The following is a 26,550-nucleotide window of genomic DNA, read 5'->3' as shown; positions in this document are numbered from 1 at the left end:
GTACCAGGTTGAGATTCATTGGGAGAGTGCTTAGAAAATGTAGTCCATCAACAAAGGAGGTGGCCTACAAAACACTCGTTCGACATATACTTGAGTATTGCTCATCAGTGTGGGATCCGTACCAGATCGGGTTGACGGAGGAGATAGAGAAGATCCAAAGAAGAGCGACGCATTTCGTCACAGGGTTATTTGGTAAGCGTGATAGCGTTACGGAGATGTTTGGCAAACTCAGGTGGCAGACTCTTTCAAGAGAGGCGCTCTGCATCGCGGTGTAGCTTGCTGTCCAGGTTTCAAGAGGGTGCGTTTCTGGATGAGGTATCGAATATATTGCTTCCCCTATTTACACCTCCTGAGGAGATCACGAATGTAAAATTAGAGAGATTCGAGCACGCACGGAGGCTTTCTGGCAGTTGTTCTTCCCTCGAACCATACGCGACTGGAACAGGAAAGGGAGGGAATGACAGTGGCATGTAAAGTGCCCTCCGCCACACACCGTTGGGTGGCTTGCAGAGTATAAATGTAGATGTAGATGTAGATCTGGTTTTTTCAGTTCATCTAGGTCCCATCTCCTTAAATTCATATATTTTTGCAGTTTCTTCAGTTTTAACCTGCAATTCATAACTATTAAATTGTGGTCAGAGTCCACATCTGCCCCTGGAAATGTCTTACAATTTAAAACCTGGTTCTAAAATCTCTGTCTTAACATTATATAATCAATCTGAAACCTTCTGGTGTCTCCAGGTCTTTTCCATGTATATAACCTTCTTTCATGATTCTTAAACAAAGTGTTAACTATGATTAAGTTATGCTCTTTGCAAAATTCTACCAGATGGCTTCCTCTTTCATTCCTTTCCCCCAGTCCATATTCACCTGCTACTTTTCTTTCTCTTCCTTTTCCTACTATTGAATTCCATTCTCCCATGACAATTAAATTTTCATCTCCCTTAACTATCTGGATAATTTCCTTTATCTCATCATACAGTTCCTCAATCTCCTCCTCATCTGCAGAGCTAGTTGGCATACAAACTTATGCTACTGTGGTAGATGTGAGCTTCATATCTACCTTGGCTACAATAATGTGTTTATTATGCTGTGCATAGTAGGTTATCCACATTCCTTTCTTTTTATTCATTATTAAACCTACTCCAGCATTATCCCTATTTGATTTTGTATTTATAACTCTGTACTCGCCTGACCAGAAGCCCTGTTCCTCCTGCCATGGAGCTTCACTAATTCCCACCATATCTAACTTTAACCTATTCATTTTCCATTTTAAATTTTCTAACGTACCTGCCCAATTAAGGGATCTGACATTCTACACTCTGATCCGTAGAAAGCCAGTTTTGTTTCTCCTTATAATGACGTCCTCCTGAGTGGTCCCCACCCGGAAATGCGAGTGGGGGAATATTTAACCTCCAGAATATTTTACCCAAAAGGATGCCATTATCATTTAACATACAGTAGAGCTGCATGCCCTCGGGAAAAATTATGACTGTAGTTCCCCCCTTGCTTTCCGCTGTCCTCAGTACCAGCACAGGAAGGCCATTTTGGTTGATGTTATGAGACCAGATCAGTCAATTAGCCAGACTGTTGCTCCTGCAACCACTGAAAAGGCTGCTGCCCATCTTCAGTAACAACACATTTGGCCTCTCAACAAATACCATTCCACTGTGGTTGCACCTACAGTATGCCTGTTTTCATTGCTAAGGCACGCAAGCCTCCCCATCGACGGTAAGGTCCATTGTTCATGGGGGGTGAAGGGGTTAGGCATTAGCAAGGCAAATTTTGAATGCGAAATTCATGTTAAATGTCCATGTTCTGTAATGTACATAGGGAAACAGTTCGCATGTTGGAGAGCAAATCTTGTGACAATGCTTGAAGTACATATTCAGATTTCTCTGACGGTCTTGTTCCTGTAATTCTGTTGCAGAACATGTTCCAGGGCATTTGCATTATTTTTAGGAGCTTGTGTTCCTCTCCACTGCATAAAGATATATCATGTTCGTGACCATGCCATTTTGTGTAATATTTCTCTGCTTCCACATTTCTTTGTCACATTTTCTCTTTTTGTGTGCAGAAAAACGACCCTTTTTTTTTTTTTTTGGAAAGGAAAAAAAGATTTTTTAAAATGTTGCACACAGTAAATAAATGTTGAAGCTGTTTGTTTATTTATCTTTACCTAATTTATTGTATACTTGCAGGTGAACCTTAACAACATAAGACGATGTGTAATGTTGAACTACAACTCTACATCAAAATTGATTGATTTCAGACATTATGCAATAAAAGTTGTGCCTGTTGGCCTGTCTCGAAGTGTCAAGAAGTTAGTGCAGAGTAAAGTTCCAAATCTAGCCAGATATAGTGATGTATCTGAATTTCTAACAAAGTGAGTAATGTCTTTATATGAACCATTCTGTTAAAAATTACCCTTTGCTGTTAAATAAACCACAGACAGGGAGAAATAAAACACGAATTCTTAACTAAAGCAATAGCAGTGATGATAAACTGACAATAATTTGGCCCATGATTGTCTTTGTTATTGTGGTAAATAATGTTCACCACACTCCGTGCGGTCTTTAGAATTGAGATTCGCGAAACTCATATTGATGGTTGGGGATCAAAAAATGTAGTATGTATTTTTTGACTTTTTTAGATTAAATCTACATGTTTAAAAGGGTTGGAATTACACACTGTTCATAATGTCTCTTACACCTTGTAATAGGCAACCTATTGCTTACCATCCACTTTGAAGAAAGAAACAAAAGTGAGGTTTCAACTCATAAAATCCTGAATACACCAAAACTTTGTTGAGACAAAGTTCTACAAGTAAAACACATAATGAGGAGGGAAATGTCATAAATAGCGCTTAGTATCATCATAGCACCTGCTTCTGCCATAACTAATGCAAATATGCAGCTACCTAAGGGATTCCAGATTTTGTGAAAGAAGGAAATACAGATTTTAACCAAATTAGAATAAAGTTATGCAATGAATTTAGAACCTCTTTTCAGGATTGTAGAAATGATAAGAAAGAAGAAGTGTGTTGCTTCGAACTACAGTGGCACCTATTTAGGCACAGTGTATTCTGTGTGTTTTATGTTATACCTTTCATCACCAGACAGTTTAATGTTTTCTACAAATGACAGTAATCATCTCCAGGACCTGATAGTTTGAAGGAACAGGCTCCATTCACATTCCAACACTGTTCCACCTTCAAAATGGTTATTTAGTATGTCCAGCATATGAGATGTTGATCATCCATTTAACATCCACTGCTGGATAAAGGCTTTACAGCCTTCTGCCATGTAGCTCCTCAGTGTTTCATAATGTCGCCTAGCCAGTTTTCTTATCCCTTAGAATCCTATGAAGGCCTTCCTTCATCTATCTTGTTTGCGTTGACCTGGTTGCTTGTCCCATCCACCTCCAATTATTTTTCATTGTTGTTAATTACAGCATCCTTTTCAGTCTGTTCTCTAATCTATTTGTTTGTTTTCTGTCTCTCCTTGTAATTTCCAACATGCATCTCTCCATTACTTGCTGAGCAACCTTCAGTTTTTGGATGGCTTTCGAAATTGTTAGTGATTGTAAACTTTCCTTTTTGGATACATTTTAAGCTTGGTCTAAAAAAGTTCTGTTTGTTTCTTTTCCTGCTCATCTGGTCATTGTCTTAAAGTGCCCTAAATATAAAATCCTACACCAAGTTAGATAGTGCAGCGGTTAGAACACAGGACTTGCATTCGCAGTTAGAGCACAGGACTTGCATTTGGGAGGGCAATAATTCAAATCCCCACCCAGCCAACCTGGTTCTCTGTGATTCTCTTGAGTCTCTTAAACTAAGTGGCGACATGATTCATTTAAAAGGGTATGGTGGATTTCATTCGCCATCCTTCCTCAATCTGAGCTTGTGCTCTGTCTCTAATGACCATTTTGTTGACAGGATATTATACACTAATATTTCTTCCCAAAATAAACTCACTCACTGGTTCTGTGACTTAATTGCTCATTTTTATTATTTTATTTTGGATATGTCTTTTAGTCTTGTTGTAATTGAGTTTCAACCCTACTTTTAGACATTTAATTCATTATTGAAGTTCATCTTCTCTAAAGGCAGATAATGTCACCAGCCAAATGAAAGTGGATTGGATATGATCCATTAACAAACATTTGTTCTTCCTTTTTCCCATTTAAGGATGTGACAACTTTCTGTAGGACTGCTGAAATAAATGTGGTAACATAAAATCTCCCTGCTCGACAGCTCTTTCTCTTCTGAATTTCTTGTAATTCGATGAAGTCACACAAAATCTTTAATGCTGACAAACTTTTGCAAAGCTTCCAGAGCTGCTCAAGAAGAGATACTAGCAAAGAGGCAACTCATCTTGTACGGGAATTCAGTACATTAAATGAGAAATTTTGTGGTGTACTACTAGGGCCAACAGATGCATATGTACAATGCCCCACCTACTTTGCTACCCGATTTGCTGCTTCCTGCGCATAGTGCATGCATTAGATATTTGAGGGAACCATTCAATCTTCCATCCGATAAAGCAAGTAAAGGAATCTCCATCTCATATTCTCACAGAAACTTCCTCATGACTTCAAATAGTGTACTGCAGGTGGCCTTGGATGTGGAGTAGCAAATTGTGAACTGTGCTTTTCATATCATGAGCAAGGGTAGCCGTTATTGCTTTATTAAATCAGTAAAAGGAAGCCAGGATAGCCTGTAAATCCAGGTGAGAAGTGGTTGATGAAAACTTGAGTCCAGACTTGAAGCTGGCTGTACCAACAACCTCCATCCCATACTAGATCCCTTGGGAAATGTATTTGAGGTAATTAAATACTTCCTGACCTCATCACCCATCTAATATTGGAATTCCAAAACAAAGCAATTACACTCTCTGTGGAAGGCTGTACCTTGCAATAAGATCAGTAGTTTGTGATTTGTGCTGGCACAAGTCCCTTACCAGTAACAGTCAACACATATCTGCTGTTAAGAGATACAATTACTGGTAAGTTATAACAATCAACAATCACAATCACCTGAGAGACATGTGACCTATCCATTGCCTGTGATTCCCCCTACATAAAGATCTGGCTGCAACAGTCAGAGATTGTGTAAAAATCACTATCAAATCATGCAAAAGTATTATACGAGGAACCAACAACTGTATGCTTGTAAGTATGAATCTTGTGGCTCCCAAATAATATGACTTACCTGATTTCTATAAATATGGCATTCCAATACGTCTGTTAGTCATCCTTCTCTGCTCTTTGTTGTTTACTAGTGAGAGAACTAGATTACATCATAAAAATGAGAACAAAATCCAAAACTTAAGCTTGGTATCAGAAAATTAATACTTATTGATAATGGGAAATCCTGGATGGAATATAACAATATTATGAGAAGGAAAGCCGCTACTCACCATGTAGCGGAGATGCTGAGTTGCAGATAGGCACAACAGAAAGACTCACAATTATAGCTTTCAGCCATTAAGGCCTTCGTACACAATAGACACACATATGCACACGCACTCATGCAACCACAACTCACACACACGACTGCAGTCTCAGGCAACTGAAATCATGCTGCGACTCAGAATCTCCGCTATATGGCGAGTAGCAACTTTCCTTCTCATAATATTGATACTTATTGATAAGATATACTGGTCCCACCCAGTTCCAAAAAAGTATCATATGCTGTTTGATTGCTTGTTTACAAACAATGCTGTTTAATTGCTTGTTTACAAACGTTCCCACTGATAAATGTATTAACATATTAACAGAACTTTTGCTCAAACATAAAGTAAATCCTATAGAAAAAGGGAAAGGCATGGCCACAGAAGTGAATGTTTGGCTATCTGTGTGGTTGTGTGTGTCAATGTGTGTACTTCTGCTAGAAAAAGAGCTTGTGCTTGAATGCTGTTGTTATATGTTTCTATGCTCCACATTGATCTGCTGTAAGTGAGTGGTTGCGTTTTCTTTATTTTACGTATTGCTCCATCCAGGAATTTCCATTATTGTTGTAAATCCTGTAGAAATACATGACATAGGCATTGCTATGCAAGCATATGTAATACGTAATTATCCAGTTTTAGAAGATTTATTATGCACAGTCTCATGGCCTAGACATGGGTTTTCCTCTTTAGTTCTATCCTATCTGAATTTTTCATGAACAATTTTGAAAAAAATATTCATACTGAAAGAGCCATGGAGTTGCAAAATTAAATACTGGATCAACTGTGCAGATTTGCTGTGTCCGTGGACTGGTACCACTAGCCTGTTATATACCTCCCTGCAACATGTGCGACATATGAACTCCCAAAACATTAAAATTCATTTTGCAGTGGAGCTGGGGAGGCATTTCTAAATTTCTTATACTTTAATGTAGACATTAGTACAAAGTAACACATTTAGAGAAAAACAATAGCTATCAGCACTGTAATCCTGCAAGCTTCCAGCACGCACAGATTCTATTATCAGAACCTGCTTTTCAGACAGAACTATAGAGTATCAGACTGATTGCTTTCAGTAATGTCTACAGTTCTGAGCACACTTGTATGCATGTAAAATTACAAAAGCTGAAAGCCAATTTTTCATCACATAAATAATATTTTACAGCCACCAGAAAAATGTGTCATCGAGCAAGGTGGCACAGTGGTTAGCTCTCTGGATTCGCATTTGGGAGGACGACAGATCAAACCTGCATCCGACCATCCAGATTAAGGTTTTCTGTGATTTCCCTAAATCAGTTCAGGCAAATGTCAGGGTGGTTCCTTTGAATGGGCATGGCTGACTTCCTTTCCCATTCTTCCCTAGACTGTCGGGACTGATGAAGTCACTGTTTGTCTTCTCCCCCAAAACAACCAACCAAAAATGTTTCTATTTTTATAATGACATTTTTTTGAAGATAAAAGACAAAGGATTCATAGGTAATATTCTGAAAGAAATGCTTAATTACTAAATAAATTCTTTGCAATTGATTCTGATAAAAGCCTTCAGCATGATCCATGAAATTCATGTTCATGTTTCGTATAAAAATGGTTTCAATTTACAGTGCGGTACAAATATGACTTTTTACTTGTTAGCCCAGACCAGTTGTCAGAGAGTGAGGCAGAAGACGATCCCTCAAGTCACGTGACACTACCACAAAAGATAGCCTCTAGAGGAAACATAACTTCTGGGCAGTCTGCAATAAGGCTTGTGGAAATGGGCCCAAGATTAACTTTGCAGGTTTGTATTTATGCCTTCAGTTTCATGCATTAAATATAGTCCGATTCACGAATGATAGCAGTTCTTGCTGTTAGAGCCACAGCTGGGGATTGTACTGTTGTCAGTTGCAAGTAACAGTTGTGGTATGCGCAAATGTGTGCTTTGTGCTTGAAAGGAGTGTATATCCTGTAAAGTATGCATCTTGCTTGCTTATGTAAAATTTATCGCTTACCACCACCATCAGCTGTGACAACTCACAACAAATCGAATAAAAACACTAAACAACTCACTATGATCTCGTTTAATGCTCGCTTTGGCAACAACGTTCACATCAGAGCACTCAGAACATGCTCACTGGTTGTTGGAGTATGCATGGCGTAGATGCACAGAACAAGGGGAAACTAAGCTGCCATGATTCGTGAATCTATTTATAGTGTATAGTTGTCAAATATTTTTTAAATTTAGGATTGATTATGTGTGTGTAAAATAAACTGAAGTCGAAGTTCTTGCACAAATAGTGTACTCTGAACTTTTTGGTTTGCATATTTTGAGCAGTTATATAAAACAACTCTTTGTGTATATATAAATAATCATGGGCACTAGCAAGTACTACGCAAAATAGTATTGTCACATTAGTGACAAAGTTTTAATCAAGCATGTATACATGCGTAGGTAGCCTGAGATGTTCCCAAATTCGTGTGGCAGAAACTGCATTCTTCCATCATTAGGCATGGCATCTGGGAGAAATAAGCAGTATTTCCATTTCCTAGTTGTTCATTTCACAAAGAGAGTTTAATCAAAAGACTGTGGTTTCAGTTGCCTGAGACTGCAGTCGTGTGTGTGTGTGTGTGTGTGTGTGTGTGTGTGTGTGTGTGTGTATATATATTATATATAAAAACAAAGATGAGGTGACTTACCGAACGAAAGCGCTGGCAGGTCGATAGACACACAAACAAACTCAAACATACACACAAAATTCAAGCTTTCGCAACAAACTGTTGCCTCATCAAGAAAGAGGGAAGGAGAGGGGAAGACGAAAGGAAGACGAAAACCCACTTCCTTTCGTCTTCCCCTCTCCTTCCCTCTTTCCTGATGAGGCAACAGTTTGTTGCGAAAGCTTGAATTTTGTGTGTATGTTTGAGTTTGTTTGTGTGTATATCGACTTGCCAGCACTTTCGTTTGGTAAGTCACCTCATCTTTGTTTTTATATATAATTTTTCCCACGTGGAATGTTTCCCTCTATATATATATATATATATATATATATATATATATATATATATATATATATATATATAAAAGCAAATTGCCGTTTAATATGTCTGCTTGTGTCTGTATATGTGTGGATGGCTATGTGTGTGTTTGTGCGAGTGTATACCCGACCTTTTTTTCCCACTAAGGTAAGTCTTTCCGCTCCCGGGATTGGAATGACTCCTTACCCTCTCCCTTAAAACCCACATCCTTTCGTCTTTCCCTCTCCTTCCCTCTTTCCTGACGAAGCAACCGTTGGTTGCGAAAGCTAGAATTTTGTGTGTCTGTTTGTGTGTCTATCGACCTGCCAGCGCTTTCGTTCGGTAAGTCACCTCATCTTTGTTTTTATATATAATTTTTCCCACGTGGAATGGTGTGACTTACCAAATGAAAGTGCTGGCAGGTCGACAGACACACAAACGAACACAAACATACACACAAAATTCAAGCTTTCGCAACAAACTGTTGCCTCATCAGGAAAGAGGGAAGGAGGGGAAAGACGAAAGGATGTGGGTTTTAAGGGAGAGGGTAAGGAGTCATTCCAATCTCGGGAGCGGAAAGACTTACCTTAGGGGGAAAAAAGGACGGGTATACACTCGCGCACACACACACACACACACACACACACACACATATCCATCCCAACATATACAGACACAAGCAGACATATTTAATTATATTAATATTATAATATATATATATATATGATGTGACTTACCATACGAAAGCGCTGGCAGGTCGATAGAAAAACAAACAGACACATACATACACACAAAATTCAAGCTTTCGCAACAAACTGTTGCCTCTTCAGGAAAGAGGGAAGGAGAGGGAAAGACGAAAGGAAGTGGGTTTTAAGGGAGACGGTAAGGAGTCATTCCAATCCCGGGAGCGGAAAGACTTACCTTAGGGGGGAAAAAAGGACGGGTATACACTCGCGCGCACACACACACACACACACACACACACACACACACACACACACACACACACCCATCCACACATATACAGACACAAGGAGACATATTTAAAGACAAAGAGTTGCGAAAGCTTGAATTTTGTGTGTATGTATGTGTCTGTTTGTGTTTCTATCGACCTGCCAGCGCTTTCGTATGGTAAGTCACATCATCTTTGTTTTTAAATATATTTTTCCCGCGTGGAATGTTTCCCTCTATTATATATATATATATATATATATATATATATGTGTGTGTGTGTGTGTGTGTGTGTGTGTGTGTGTGTGTGTGTGTGTGTGTCCACCTATTGTGAACGAGGGCCTTAATGGCCAAAAGCTTTATTTGTGACAGTTTTTTTGTTGTGCCTATCTCCGACTCAGCATCTCTGCTATATGGTGAATAGCAACATTCCTTTTCATAATATTGTTACATTCCATCCTGGATTTTCCATTTTTTGACTGTGAATAAAATCTTACATGTTGGAAATAAACATATTTTTATTCTATAAAATAATCCTATTTTGTGTACTGTCAGAGAGAAAGGGCAAATTCATGCATTCATTGAATATTCATCCTGAAAAGAAAAGTAATTTTCATAGTGAAAATATTGTGAAATTATTTATTTCTTTGTTCCCATCTGGTGAATACTTATTTTAGACACATACCTCAACAATGCTTTCCTTAATTTTTGCACCTCTGCTTCTTATTTTTCACTTTCACAGTGTTCAGAATCCTTTGGGTACAGTGAACTTTTTAGTGATGGTCAACAATTTGGAGCATATTAAACCTCACAAGACTGCATTCTTTAAACAGGCATGAATCTTGCACAGATCTGTGTAATCTCTCTTTCAGTTGTCTGGCTGTCAAGCTGCTTATCATTAATAATTGAAAGACCAACTCTCCACTGTAAGCACTATGTGGGAAGTATGTTTGCTCATGTTTAAGGCTGCAGTGACACAAGACATGATCATGCCTTGGAGTGCAATGTTTGCAGTCATCATGCACCACATATCACTGTCCGCCCATTTCACTGTATCCGAATGCATGCACTTGTTAATCAGCCTACTGAGCAGGCCTGATGTACATTGAGTAGGTATTAGGTACTAAGTAGTACAACATTTCAGCAACTCTGTGTGATATGTCATTAATTATATAACTACTAATTTATAATGTCACAGGTGAACACTTATTCCACAGCAGATACTTAGTTTCAGCCATCAACTGAGACTTGTTTTACAATGATATTTCCATTCGTGCCCACTCTTGGTTGATTCGTGTAGCACACTTGTTGCTTCATAACCTGCCTCTGTTCTGCATTTTGCCATTGATATCTTTCACTGTTCTCTGTACTGTCATAGTCAGCTTTCTTCCAGTGTATTTTCTTGTCTTCTTTCCTTCTACCTCACACTGTGCTGTATTTATTTTCTGTACCACACAAATACTACTACTGTTAAAACAAACCCATTCCTCTTTGCTGTTTCAGTCTTCGCTGTTGTCCTTCATTATACACTTCGGGCTTGTATCTCCTTAGAGTGTCGTCATCATTTACTGAAGAGTCTGTCTGAGTTTCCATCTCTGTATGAATTTTTGCTGTCAATCATGTCATTGCATTTTCATTTTATCTGTCAAAACATGAGTACTTCATCATAAGATGTCATTCTTTGTTTTCTGTGTTTACCTGATTTGACTTAAAAGGAAGTTGGTCAAACAAATCCTTTGCTCAACTTATAGTCATAGCAAACAGTTTGACAACCTGGCAGTGCCTTTGTGTGGAAGATTTACTATAGCCTTCCATGTAACATTTAAATTTGTGCTCCTGTAGGAAATCAAATTGTGGTCTATTAAAAAACTCCATACAAAAGATAAAATTAAAAGGTAACAGTATAAAGTGTTGACTGGATCATTTTGCCATATTGGTCGCCCTTTGCTTGATGGTAGTCTACTTACAGTATTTATAGTCAGAAATAGATTAGATTCTCTGTTATTTTGAATAGAATACATATGCACACATTATAATTTGGTTAATGAGAAACACCCTGTTTCCTTAAATTTCAGTTAATCAAGATTGAAGAGGGTTTGCTGACGGGGGAAGTACTCTTCCATGAACTTGTTGAAAAGACTGAAGAAGAAAAACAGTTGATTAAGAAGAAAAGGGAAGAGAAAAGGTGACACACTTTGCTTTATATTCTAAGCATTATTCCTCTATTCCTATGCTTATGATAAAAGAAACTGCTGTAAAGATCCATTAGCTAATGGCCATCTCTGTGTAATTATAAACAGTCATAGTAGAAAGATTAAGGAAAGGCAAACCTACATTTCTAGCATTTGTAGACTTGGAGAAAGCTTTTGACAATGTTGACTGGAATACCCTCTTTCAAATTCTGAAGGTGGCAGGGGTAAAATACAGGGAGCGAAAGGCTATTTACAATTTGTACAGAAAGCAGATGGCAGTTATAAGAGTCGAGGGACATGAAAGGGAAGCAGTGGTTGGGAAGGGAGTGAGACAGGGTCGTAGCCTCTCCCCAATGTTATTCAATCTGTATATTTAGCAAGCAGTAAAGGAAACAAAAGAAAAATTCGGAGTAGGTATTAAAATCCATGGAGAAGAAATAAAAACTTTGAGGTTTGCCGATGACATTGTAATTCTGTCAGAGACAGCAAATAACTTGGAAGAGCAGTTCAACGGAATGGACAATGTCTTGAAACGAGGATATAAGATGAACATCAACAAAAGCAAAATGAGGATAATGGAATGTAGTCGAATTAAGTCGGTTAATGCTGAGGGAGTTAGATTAGGAAATGAGACACTTAAAGTAGTAAAGGAGTTTTGCTATTTGGGGAGCAAAATAACTGATGATGGTCGAAGTAGAGAGGATGTAAAATGTAGACTGGCAATGGCAAGGAAAGTGTCTCTGAAGAAGAGAAATTTGTTAACATCGAGTATAGATATAAGTGTCAGGAAGTCATTTCTGAAAGTGTTTGTATGGAGTGTAGCCATGTATGGAAGTGAAACATGGACGATATATAGTTTGGACAAGAAGAGAATAGAAGCTTTCGAAATGTGGTGCTACAGAAGAATGCTGAAGATTAGATGGGTAGATCACATAACTAATGAGGAGGTATTGAATAGAATTGAGGAAAAGAGGAGTTTGTGGCACAACTTGACAAGAAGAAGGGGCCGGTTGGTAGGACATGTTCTGAGGCATCAAGGGATCACAAATTTAGCATTGGAGGGCAACGTGGAGGGTAAAAATCGTAGAGGGGGACCAAGAGATGAATACACTAAGCAGATTCAGAAGGATGTGGGTTACAGTAAGTACTGGGAGATGAAGAAGCTTGCACAGGATAGAGTAGCATGGAGAGCTGCATCACACTAGTCTCAGGACTGAAGACCACAACAACATAGGAGGTGTTGGTTGGCAGACAGCCACATTTTAAAAAAATTGCTAGATAGATATTATTAGATATTGGACTGAGTTCTTCACATTTGTAGACAAACCAAAACACACAAACACACACACACACACACCACACACACACACACACACACACACACACACACACACACACACACACACGGTCATTGTCATAGTCATCTCTGGGCACTAAGGTCTGACTCGATAACTATAATATCCAGCTGTCTTTTTTTCCGTGTATCTGTCTGCCACTCAATACTTCCTCTATATGGTGAGTAGCAATCCATCTTTGTTATTCTTTCATAGATTTTCTTTTGTTCAGTTATAAACAGTTGTAAGTTCAGTATCATAACGGCCATGAAGGTGGTTTTGATTTGATTTAACCAGGGAGACAAAATAATAATAGTCTTATCTTCCTGTTACTCACACAGAAACTGTGTTCATTGTACAGTATATCTCTCTGTCATTGTAATAAACATAACCAGTATCCTTAGAGAGTTGTAGGAGTCCCTTTACTTAGGTCTTCATTAGCACAGTTTCTTCAGGAATTAATGTTTCAAATATTTTGTCTCTTTCAGCCACCATTGCTTTGCATTGGAAGATTAAATGGAGTACAGTTTCATCCCCCATACCACATAGTCTGCACTTAGAGCCTCTATCTCTATTCACATTGTGTACTGGTGTTTCTTAAATTTCCCATGGCCAGCCGTTATACTTATCATTATTCGAGTGTAATCTGCCTCCCGTTAAAGCCTAGGATTACAGAACTTCATTTTAAACATAGTTTTGGTGTCATTAGCTTACACTGTTTTGCTTTTGGGTTTTAGTGCAATGTTCTACATGCAGCCTCCTTATTCAAACAAGTAGTTCAGATTTTATGATTGCCTTAGTGATAGTTGGGACTGGTTCTAGTCCAAGACATGGAGTCATCACCCTTCCCCAGACCCGCCTATCAGCTTCTTGATTACCGCTATTTTCTTAGTGATTAGGTACTCACATCATAGTGTCTGATAAGTTTATTGTGGAGATTGGGAGGGCGACAAAAAGCATTTGTAGCTGTGGTGGCCAAAATGTCAGGCAGAATGGACTCATTTCAGGGCATGATTTTAGGTAGCCTTGTCAAAGTAGGTGGTTAATACATTCAAGGCCAGGATAAAACTAACTCTCCAAGGCACCCTCCTCAGATTTAGTGTTAAGATGACCTAGTGAACAGCATGTCAAAAACTGAAACAGATCAAGCATGAAAACAGGAAGAAGGTGTGCTGAACTGTAAAAAAAAGAAGCAAAATAGAAACAGTGAACAGTCCAAGTTCAAGATATAAAATAATGAGTGCATTTGAATAGCAGTGCCTTCGTGGTTATGTGAAAAATAATTGAATTGTGAAGGATGTGGTCTGGTTCAATTCTCCCTTGTGCCCTATATTTTTTTTTTTTCACAAAATTATGAACTGTTCATCCCGTCATTGGCATGTCTGTTCGCTGCATTCAAATATACAGGGTGATCAAAAAATCAGTATAAATTTGAAAACTTAATAAACCACGGAGTAAAGTAGATAGAGAGGTAAAAATTGACATTCAGTTTTCAAATTTATACTGACTTTTTGATCACCCGGTATGTCTGTCTCATTGTGTAACATAAGTTTGCAACTGCGAGGTGTAAGTAAAGGACTCCGATGCTTGTGTATCTCCTATTTGTTCTACACAGGTATTGCATGTTATGACACTTGCATTTTATTTTGGAAGTTTTGATTTCTGAATCCCTTTGTTGTAACATAGTTCACACCCATTTATTTATTGTTTTCATTCTGTAAGAGGTCTATCGGCATCTTGCCTCCTCTCACTTTTCATCTCATTTACTTGTAACAGTAATATATTCTTACCACATGACTCATTCTACAAACAATTTATAGTATGATAATTGTCAAGACTACAAGAGGAGAGCAGACATGTCAGTGACCAGATGGACAGTTCATAAGTTTGTGAAAAAATAAATTAAAAATGGGCACGAGGTAGGTCTGAACACGGATCTCCCTACTTGTAATCAGACACCGCGACCACACAACCATGACGCAGTGGTTCTAGAAATTCGCTCGATGTTGCACATCCTGTGCTTGGAATGTTCTTCTTTTTCACAATTCAGTACGCGTTCTTCCTATTTTCATGCTTGATCTGTGTTCAGTTTTTGATGGGCTATCCACTGGTTCCATTTTACCACTAATACCACCAAATTGAAGGGGGTGCAATGGGGAGTTTCCCTAGTAAGTGCCAAGTGTTGTTTTGGAGAAATCAGCAGTACCAGGATTGGATGTGATCTGCTTCTGAACCAGGCTGGTGTGGAAATTAAGGGGGGGTAGGACGTCAGACGGGCCGACTTGGAGCAGGAGAGGCATCACACGACATTTTAATTTCCAGTGTCTATACTTTTACAAATGAATTCATAAAACTTTGTCAGGATCACCAGGAAGGGTTCAGGATCCACACTCATTGCAGTGGAAGTTTGAAAACATAACAAAATAATTTTCTTTTTACGTGCAAAATTTCATTATTATTTGTTGCTATAGGTACACTTTTCTTCATAAGTTAGAGAGAGTCTTTGATGAGTTTTGCACAGCATACATACCATACTTACAGGTATATGAAACTCTAGAATTTATTTAATTTATGAAAAAACGAATGAGCTGTTACATTTTAAACTTCATGTTTATGAAAAACACAAATTTTATAGTCAATTACCTCAATTTTTATCACAGTTTTTAATAGATTTGGAAAATTCTAGTTTCATACACCTTTAAGTATGGTTTGTATGCTGTGCAAAATTCATCGAAGAATCTGTCTTACTTATGAAGAAAAGTGTACCTATAGCAACAAATGCTGCCATTAGTAACTGAAAAAATGATGAAATTTCACATGTAAAAGAAATTACTTTGTTATGTTTTCGAACTTGCACTGCTGTGAGTGTGAATTCTGAATCCTTCCTGGTCATGCTGACAAAGTTTTATGAATTTATTTGTACAAGTATAGACAGTGCAAATTAAAATGTCCTGTGGTGCCTCTCCTGCTCCAAGTCGGCCCGTTTGACGTCCTACCCCCCTTAAGTCCAGTGAAGACTGAGGTGAGAATGGTGGTGTATTGCTGTAAAGAGTCTGCATCTGAACAAATATGTTTGCAATTATATAAAATGTAATAAGTCAGGTAACAGGTTGCACACAACTTTAAAAAAAAAAAAAAAAAAAAAAAAAAAAAAAAAAAAAAAAAAAAAAAAAAACCCCACACATACCAGGCTTCAATAGTTCTAAAACTATCTTATCAGAATGATAAATGTTACATGAAATCACATAACAACTTCTAAATTTCAGTAACAGTGCGGCCAATGACAGGTTTGTGTTCCATCATCTGCTAGTGGTGTTCTCTGTGGGTGACTGCAAGTGGCATATCTTCAATTTTTTGTGTCTCACGATAGTGGTGAGTGTTCAGATGACAGTGATATGTTGTTTCTAAATTTGGCAGATGGCTTCCTGTACTGACAGTCCTGCTTGCCATAATGCGACAACAAGCTCACCATGGCCAAAGCTTTAAATGGAATTACCCTTTGTCTTCAAAGACCGAACTCATTGCTGCATTTATGATCGAAGAGATAGTGCTCTCTATTGAACTGCATTGAGAATGCAGGTTTACTTTTACCGTCATTGCACAGGTGGTTGTGCATTGCAATTTCCTGTAGTCAAACAAGTATCGAAGAAGAGATTTCCGTTCAATAAACCACAAACTTCCTGCAAGACAACTTCCTGCAAGACATTTAGGTGCTGCAAAACTCTTCTTGAGCAGTTAACTGTTTTTTATTCTGTGCAAGAAGAAACATTTATGGAATTATCTTATAAATCTTGTTGGGATGTCACTGGACCATTTGTAGGGGTTAGAATTCCTGTTTTATGTTTTACTACTGTTGCTGCAAACTGCAGTGTAACAATTTATGTCCTATGGGTTGATAATTTAATATTTCTCCATGAAATTATACTAGTGATCAGGTCATTGTCCTCATCCACTACAACGTATATATGGATGCTGTCAGCATACTGTTTCTCTGTGATAGCATGATAACAATTAGAAATGTTGCTTTCTATACAATTCAGCTGTTTTTCTAAGCAAAGTACAAAGTGCATCTAAAATATTCACTGAACTGCAGATACTTTAAAAAAATCTGTGCATATGATAGTATGTTCTGCCTCTGAACTTTCCTATCACATACTATACAATGTAAACCATTTATATGTAGATAAAATGTCCACCACCAAGATATGAACTGATTGATTTGCCTGGATTAGTGGTCTCAGATATAAAAACATTTTTTCTTGTAGACATTTATCAGTAAAGTGTGGGTCACAGGCATGGCAAATATTGTAACAATTTTTATTAATGAACAACAAATATGTACAGATCAAGAAACATGAAGAAATGTTTGAAGAAACATGAAGCAATGTAAAATAAAACTTAGTTGAATACTTGTCAGTGAATTTTTGGGTAAACAGTTGTGAGGCGGCTGGTGGGAAAATAATTGTTGTATTATATTTTGTTTGTAGAATGTAAAATCAGTTCCCGGCCGATTCACCATATGTGGGGCGGCGGGTAGAATTAATTGTTTCAACTGTTGCATAAATGTTTGTTTGAATGGAGAAGCACTGCATTTCCCGTTATTTAGAATGTTATTTATGCTGTCTTTCGCCGCTCTCAACACTGGCTCTCTAACTACAATACTGGCAACCAGAAAGTGATTAGCAAAACGTGAAGCCTGTAATTAGAATTCCTAGTGCCCACTTCATTTGAGAATACACTTATAGTTACAGCTCATAGCTCTGAGGAATTAGGAGATTGTCCGGGATTTATAATCAAAAACGATTTTCTAAAGTAGTTGAGTATATTCTGAAAGTCACAGATGAATAACAAAAGAATCCACACAACCTAACTAACAGAGCAGTTCAGAGTCTAATGCGCTGATGCAACTATAAATGTCCAAATTAAATGTTTAAATGAGTGCTCGCCATAATTTGATGATAAGGTTCATCAAACGCCACACTAAATAATAGTAGAATGTTTGTCCCGCGGCGGCACGTGAAAATACGACAATACGCAAACTGAAGATCGATAATCAAAGTCATCCCAGAATCCGCGTTCTTATATATAAAGCCTCGGTGCGGACGGCTAAGGGAACGCCTGATCAAATCGGCTCTCCCAACTAGCCGCTGGGCTAGTAATGCACCACTTTAAGTTACCTAATAAATTATAGCTTCTCTTGCTGATGGCCGATGAAGCTCTTAATTTAAATGTGCATTCAGCATGCAGGTAAGTATTGATAATAAAATTTTGACGTGGCTAAGTTAAATATTTTGGGCGAGAGAATTAATTTAATTACACTGCACGCAGTAGACGAGCTATGAACTGGCCCTTTGGAGATACGCTATCGCTATAGCTTTATAGGTATTCAAATGAAACTTCTCACATCTTCATAGTTACAGCGGATCTCCAACCTACTTAAATATAAACATCCTAGCCTTATTTATTAGCCTACTTAATCTATCTTGCTTCCTTAAGTTTTAAGACGAAAACCAGAAAATATTGAATTTCAACTAAAATTTTAATTTGTGAAATCCAAAGTACTGTTTTTATTAAATAATTATGAAAAATGAATCTAATTATAAATTTATAACTTTCTAGCTCTTTTCTGTTGCGCCAATGATATTTACAGAAAAACGTCCAAATTTCGAAAATGGCTAAAGTTATCGAACTGATATTCAACACATATTAATTTAGTATTACTCCTGACATACTAGAAATGTTTTAGGTTATTTGCTTGATTTTTAAAGTATTGCGCAACATTTATGACGTCAGAGCTAGTTACAGCGGACTGGCTGGCACACAATGGAAAGACTGATGTGAATTTACTACGGCGTGAGTAGGCTGCTTCCCTACACAGTCTTCATTAATTGTTCTCTGTAGTTAAAAAAAGCCACTATAGCATACTCTCTCCTGTTATAAAACATAAATATCACATGGGTGCACCATGTTCCATATACCACTCTTGACTTCATCCATGTATCTGATGATTATCCATCCTTCATCTGGCGCCCATTTGGATATATATACCGTATTTACTCGAATCTAAGCCGCACTTTTTTTCCGCTTTTTGTAATCCAAAAAACCGCCTGCGGCTTAGAATCGAGTGCAAAGCAAGCGGAAGTTCTGAAAAATGTTGGTAGGTGCCGCTACAACTAACTTCTGCTGTCGAATATATGTAGCGCTACACAGGCATGCTTTATAGGCACAAAGATAAATACTGGCGCCAAAACATCTGCGTCAGTAAATAAATTAAAAAAAAAAGAAAGGTGGAAGAAGAGCTTTTTTTCTCCGCCCCGAGTTTCGACCACTGCATTTTCATACATTATCCAATGAAGTAAATACAAATTCCATATTGTTCATCTTCGAATGTAGCAGAATTTCAATGTACTACGAAAATCCGACTGGCAAGACTGTTTAGGATGTTTGTCAATATGGCCAACGCTACGTTCTGAATTTTTTCCTACCTGTGAGAAGAGATGGTTGCTAATAGGAACCTGATGAAATGTGAATCACATGCAGTATTCTCTTCACCATAAGAATAATACGAATATAATCATTTTGTCATGTATTCTTTCACGTTTGCTGCTATCTCATTTAAATCCTGTCTGCCTAATAAACTACGAAACTAGAGTGAGACAACAGCAAACGCGGAAGAATATACGTATCGTGTCATGTTTATATTCGTATTATTCTTATGCCTAATAGTGATACACTCAGAAATGAAGCACGGCAACTGACTAGATTTTTAAATCTAAGATGACTCTAATTTCTGTGCAGAATTTGATGTACTAAAGAAGCGGGCGCAAAGATTTTCAAAGGGAGAAAAATTTTCGCCTAACTCTCGTTCAGATGATGTTCTATCATATGCAGTCTATTATTTGGTTGTCATTGATCATTATCAAAGAAAGCAGCAGTGTAAGTAACAACAAATAGCAGTCTCTTGCCATTGTTTGGCTAATGAGACGATTCCTCTCTTTTTTTTTTAAGCGGCGGTAGCGCGCACAAAAGCAAGCCGTGCCGCGAGCGGCAACAGGCCGTAAACACGCACTATCAGAATGCGACAAACAATGCATGACACAGTACAGTAATGCATTTTCAGCTTAGAGTGACGTGAACACCTATAACAAAGGAAACGGCACTTATCAGATCAAAGCAAAATAAGCAATCGATTCAAACCAGACGGAGTACGTGAAAAAGGAAGGGTAATCATATAAATACGGACGGAGCGCCTGACTCACAGCAATGGCTATTTGGTAAAGCTTACGACTCGAACCAAACTACTGTCGCTGTTTCGTCATTCATTCGACGTAAATTGTGTCTCATATTCCAATGGACCAACTTTGTTTCGATTTGGAGGTGCGGCCTAAAACTTTTCTCTCCCCTTGAATTTCGAGTCGCAAATTTCAGGTGCGGCTTAGATTCGGGAAATTATTTTTTCCTTTATTTCGAGTCTCATTTTTCAGGTGCGGCTTAGATTCGAGTAAATACGGTAAATGAAAATTATTTAACTGGAAAAATAAATTGTGACGCTGAAGAAAGCCTTTGAAAAGTAAACACAGTTGTGTCTTTCATATATATTTTGCAACATTTACATCAAATAATAACAATAATATATCATTTATTACCTAGAGAATTATTATTTATTACCTAGAGAATTATTTTTCTCTTCTAGAAAACTTAAGGAAAAGAGAAAGAAGATTCAGATGGAAAATAAAGCAGCAAAGGAGAAAAAGAAGGAAATTTTAAAGCAGAAATCACTGAAGGGCATGCGGAAAGGACAACTGGAAAGTGATATTTTAATGCGGAAGGCAGTTGAAGAAGCAAATGAAGAACAGGAAATGAAAAATGAAGATGATGATGCCCAGTGGTATAGGCAAGAAGTGGGACAGGATCCAGATGAAGGTTTGTTTTATTTTTATATTCATCAGTGTTTTTAGGATTGTAACCAACAACATTAGCGAATCATTTTAAGTACACAGAAATAATAAGTGATATGTGGCAAAACAGGGAATGTGGCACGGAAGCTCTGTGAAAATTTCACATTAAGGAGATAATGCATTTTGACTAAAATCCACTTACATAAGGGTGAACATTATAATGCCACAGCGTATTGATGAACTACATAATATCAGATTATATTTTATATCCTTCAGGTAATTCAAAATTAATTTGCTGATTGACAACAGCTGTATTAGGTACAGATGTACTATCCAATAATGACATATGGAAATATGTGCCAGACTGGGTCTTGAATCTGGGTTTCCCATTTATATCAAGTGGTTGCCTTAACCATCTTGGCTATCCATACATACTCCGAGGACCAACCCAAACTTCCATGTGTCACACTGTCTACATCCTCATATCACAGTTCACTAAATTCATCACCTAATGCTTACAACATTACTTGGATTCCTGCAACAGGGAGAATGAAATAATGAGGATTTGAGACCAATGTAAGTCATTACAAAAATGTAAAAGGTACAGTTCGTCCCTAGTAAAAATATAACAGCTCCTAAACAGTATGGGTGTTAATAACAATGTCCATAACAATGTGAACCTATTTTGTTGGTACATGTGATCATTATCGACAGGCCCTTTTAAGGCTACTGTGGGAAATGATATGAACTCAGTACCCATCTGTGACTGCAAATGGTTCAAATGGCTCTAAGCACTATGGGACTTGACATCTGAGGTCATCAGTCCCCTAGAACTTAGAACTACTGGATTCGAACCTGCGACCATAGCAGCAGCGCGGTTCCGGACTTGTATGACTGCTCCGAGGTCTGTTTCACCTGTGCTCGGCTGTGTTATAAACACCACCATCTGTAATAGTGGGTAAGTAATATGTACACCTCTGGTTTCATCACATAAGGGCATCATTGCAAAAGTGAATGTGAATAATACATGCAGATTTACATTGGACAGTGAGAGACAAAATGCCTGAACATATTTGGTTTACTGAAGCATACATATTTCTTTGTGCACAAATATGAATGGATTGTGCTTTAGGTTATCTTATATGGGTTTCAATTTCACTACCAAGTAAGGTGGCACAGAGTAAGACACCAGACTTTTATTCAGGAGGACAGACCAGACTTTTATTCAGGAGGACAGTGGTTCAAATCCCCAAATAGTCATCTGATTTAGGTTTTCCATGAGTTCCCAAAATCACTCAAGGCAACTACAAGGATGGTTCTTGGAAAGCATATGGTCTATTTAATTCACTGTCCGCCTTCAGTTTGAGTTTGTGCTCTATGTCTGATGACCTCTTTGTCAATGGCACATAAAAATCCTACTGGTTTTCTTTCTTTCCTTCCACTCTTACTCTAAAGTAATTCTCACAATAGGAATTAGGATAGGTTGCTCCTCACCACATAGAGGATGCAATGAGTGGCAGACTGCCACATTTAAAAATAGACTAAGCTATCAAAGTTCTTCTCCAGATTTAAAACACACACATACACACATACACACACACACACACACACACACACACACACACACGTACACACGTCTACTGTTGTCTCCGGGCACTGAGGTGACAACGGCCATGTGTGCGTGAGTTGTGCCTTTAGGAATGTGTGTGTGTTTTTTCAAATCTAATTAAGGACTTTGTCCAATAGCTTAGTCTGATTTTAAACTCGCCTGTTCACTGCTCAGTGCTCTCTCTGTGGGGCGAGTAACAATCTACCCTAATTTATATTGTTATTCCATCCTGGATTTTCCATTGTTTGTCTAAGCTAATGCAACACAAAATGAAACTCCTATCACCTGCAGACTGTCAAAAAGGGAACAGTGAAGAAAATTGGGTGGGTGCCATTTTTATTGTTTCTACTGACCACATGTACATTGTAACACACTTATTGAATAACTCTGCAAAGGTGGCCCTTGCAGGATTCGTATCCTGTCATATCACTGGAAAATGGTTATCATCATCTGAGAAGTTTCAGAAAGGTTCTGAAAATCTGCCAATTCATTTTCCTTGGAATACTGATTACGAATTTGCCGTCTCAATCGAAAAGATAAAACATTTTCCTCTCATAACTTGAAAAGAATGCTCTTTTTGAATGTCATGCAGGTGCCCATGGTTGTGCCACAGATTTTTTATGTATTTTCTCCTAAAAATAAAATTGTTACATGTGAGGATGTAATTGGTTAGAGATGTAAGAAATAAGTTGACAGTTATCCTCCTATGGCATTCATTATAGACAATCCAAAAGAAACCTTTCTACTCTGCCCCTCCCCCCCCCCCCCACCCCCCACCCCCCAAAAAAAATGCTAAACCCCATTCCGGTTCAGATTCATTGAATATCTTCATGAGCTGGATTCAGGGCCAAGACACCCTATCCTCATTCCTCCACAGCTTCAACACCTTCTCTCCCATTCATTTCACCTTGTCCTCCTCAGTCCAACATGCCACCACCTCGACATTGACACCCATCTCTCTGATGATTCCATCCATAATTTTATCCCTATTCAAGTCCACTAAGCATCAACAGCACCCGTATTTTGACAGCTGTCATCCCGTCCACACCAAAAAATTACACCATACAGCCTGCTACCCAAGGACGGCATATCTGCAATGAGAAGAACTCCCTTGCCCAGTATGTTGAATGTCTTATGAGGGCCTTCACAGACAGGCACTACCCTCCAAACCTAGTCCGCAAACATATTTCATATGCCATATCATTACATGCTTCAATCTTCCGTAGTTACAAAAGAGCACCCTCTCGTCACCCAATACCATGATGTACTGGAACAGCCGAACCACATCCTTTGATGGGGCTTTGATTGTCTAACATCATGACCAGAAATGAGGGACACCCTACCTAAGATCCTTTGCACCCCTCCTAAAGTGGTTTTTCTATCGCCCACCCAACCTACACAACATCTTGGTCCATCCTTATGCCATTGCCACGCCCAGTGGGATCATTTATATCTGGAAGACCTAGGTACAAGACCCATCCAGTCAACCTGCCCAGCTCTTCCAACTCCAGTCCTACCATAAGAATTACCCTATCCCATCAGAGGCAGGATCACCTGTGAAAGCAGTCATGTCGTATACAAACTATGCAGCAATCATTGCACAGCTTTACAAGGCAGTATGACAACCAACCAGCTGTTCACCTGAATGAATGGCCACTGCCAAACTGTGGCACAACACACTGCTGAGCAATAACAAGCTCGATTTCACTGGCTGCTTCACAGCCTGGTCCATGTGGACCATTCCCTCCAGCAGTAACTTTTCTGAACAATGCAGATTGAAGATATTCTTGCAACACACCTGTTGTTCCGACAATCATCTGGGCCTCACTCTCTGCTGACCCATTGCACTGATACCCTCTACTCAACAGTCTTCCCTTCCTCTGATGAGCACTCCCTCCAAACACTTCTCCGCAGCATAGTTATTTTGTGCTGCATGAACTCCCTGGTTCTGGTTCCTGTGTCACATTCCTGTCTTAGTCACCTACTGCCTCTACCTTTACCGTTCCTGTCTTGAACATGCGTTGCCTCCCTCCGAGCTGTCAGTCACCCTTCTCCAACACTACCTTCCACTTTCTGCATCTTTTCTCCCATATCCACCCACCTAACACAACCTCTCACCTCATTCTACGTGCCAAACTGCAGTCCAGGTATTGTGTGTTCAGTTGGCACAGTGCAGCCACGTAAGTGTGTGTTTTTTTTAAACAGAATCACTAAATTTGAAATCTAAGGTGACCTCCATTGCAATCCAACCAGTATATCTTATCAGTCCCTTTAAATCTGAGAAGTATTAAAACATCCTTCACACTTCAGTCCAAAGCTGGAGCTGTGTCGGTTGCACAAGCATTTTTGACACCAGAAACTGTGTACTAGGAATTTGACTTGTTTACTCCATTCTGTACAGCCTTACTGAGACTTAAAATGTTGACAAATAAACAGAATTCTAAAGATATCCTTGATGAAACTAATTTTACTGCAAGTAATCCTATTGTCAGACAAGAAAAGAGTACTGAATTAAATGATAAACTGAGTGCATCACAAGTGCTAAAAAGCAACAGAGAGCTAGTGACTAAATTACACCATGAGGCATGGTTCACAGGACATCACTGCTAGTGGCTAATTTCTTTTCATTCGCAATAAGCATATACTATATTAATTACATTGTGGAAAATTCAACTACTTCGTTATCTATTATTAACATAGGGGATCAAGGAAAAAAATGTTTGTGGTTCCAGTGAGGAACCTTAATTAAGAAATTTCATGCTGTAAACTACTGTCTGTATAATTTTATTTAAATGACAAAAGTTTTTCACATGTAAAATGGATAAATAAAAGTGACGTGTGCCTGAAAGGTGCACCTCCTGTCCTTTCATTTCCTGATGCTGTAAAATTGTTATCTTTTATTCAGCAGCAGTTACAGACAGCTGCTCCAAAAACCATTAGGCAATTTTACACACACCTTGTTAGACTTGGAGTATCTCTTAATTCATTTCTGTTTGAGCCAAGTCTTCATTTAAGAAGTAAAGACAAAATGACGCAAGATCGAGGCTGTTGGCCCAAAACCTGTAAATCCTACTGCATCTAAACAGTCTGCAACATTTTGGGCCACTACCTAACATGCTATGATAAAAGAAGAATGTGTCGAAAGGTACACAAAAAAGAATGAAAACTGTGATAGTTTTCAGACAAATCCTTTCTCCTTTCATGAACTAGAGTACGCGCGCACGCCCACACACACACACACACACACACACACACACACACACACACACCTGCATTACTACATTGTAATGGCTGAAAACATATATATGTACGTACGTTCGTGTGTGTGTGTGTGTGTGTGTGTGTGTGTGTGTGTGTGTACTGTAGTTCGTTATAGGATTCATCTGAAAACTAGCAAAGTTTCGATTCTTTTAGGTACACCTGTTGGGGACTCAAATGCTTCTGCTATCCATTGTGTGGCCTTCTTTAGTCTTAAATTATATGCATTCTGCCAGAACTTTCCTTAGCATATTTAAAAGAAGCATTTGTGTGCTGTGGAGTTGGCTCAGTGACTTGAGGCATGTGATATTGTTTCATGTGTTACTTCTCAGTGACTGTGTTTTGGGTACTGACACAAGTGCATTTCAACACTCCCCTAGAGCAAAGAAAATAGATAGCATTTTCTTATCGGCAAATAATTATCCTATAGTTATTTTGAGACCGGTTGATATACCCTAATATTAAACTACACATTTCCTGAAACTTCCTGGCAGATTAAAACTGTGTGCCGGACCGAGACTCGAACTTGGGACCTTTGCCTTTCGCGGGCAAGCGCTCTACCGACTGAGCTAGCCAAGCACGACTCACGCCTTGTCCTCACAGCTTTAATTCCGCCAGTTCCTCGTCTCCTACATTCCAAACTTCACAGAAGCTCTCCTGCGAACCTTGCAGAACTAGCACTCCTGGAAGAAAGGATATTGCGGAGACATGGCTTAGCCACAGCCTGGGGGATTTTTCTAGAATGAAATTTTCACTCTACAGCGGAGTGTGCGCTGAGATGAAACTTCCTGGCAGATCGAGTCTCGGTCCGGCACACAGTTTTAATCTGCCAGGAAGTTTGATATCAGCGCACACTCTGCTGTAGAGCAA

General features: G+C 38.6%; 1 protein-coding gene across 1 annotated transcript in view; it reads left to right on the top strand.

The window, feature by feature from the left end:
• The window catches only part of LOC126476705 (protein Peter pan), an 81,504-nt gene that overhangs the window by 41,971 nt on the left and 12,983 nt on the right, over positions 1 to 26,550 (top strand). Inside the window, exons 4-7 of the mRNA XM_050103563.1 lie at positions 2,202 to 2,386; positions 7,083 to 7,227; positions 11,465 to 11,574; positions 20,609 to 20,838. Of these exons, the coding sequence (XP_049959520.1) occupies positions 2,202 to 2,386; positions 7,083 to 7,227; positions 11,465 to 11,574; positions 20,609 to 20,838 (670 nt within the window). The remainder of the gene's footprint in view (positions 1 to 2,201; positions 2,387 to 7,082; positions 7,228 to 11,464; positions 11,575 to 20,608; positions 20,839 to 26,550) is intronic.

This window comes from Schistocerca serialis, chromosome 1 (assembly GCF_023864345.2).
Source record: "Schistocerca serialis cubense isolate TAMUIC-IGC-003099 chromosome 1, iqSchSeri2.2, whole genome shotgun sequence".
NCBI classification, from domain to species: Eukaryota; Metazoa; Arthropoda; class Insecta; order Orthoptera; family Acrididae; genus Schistocerca; species Schistocerca serialis.
The sequence above is the reverse complement of the archived record's forward strand: the minus strand, read 5'-3'. Positions and strand labels throughout refer to the sequence as shown.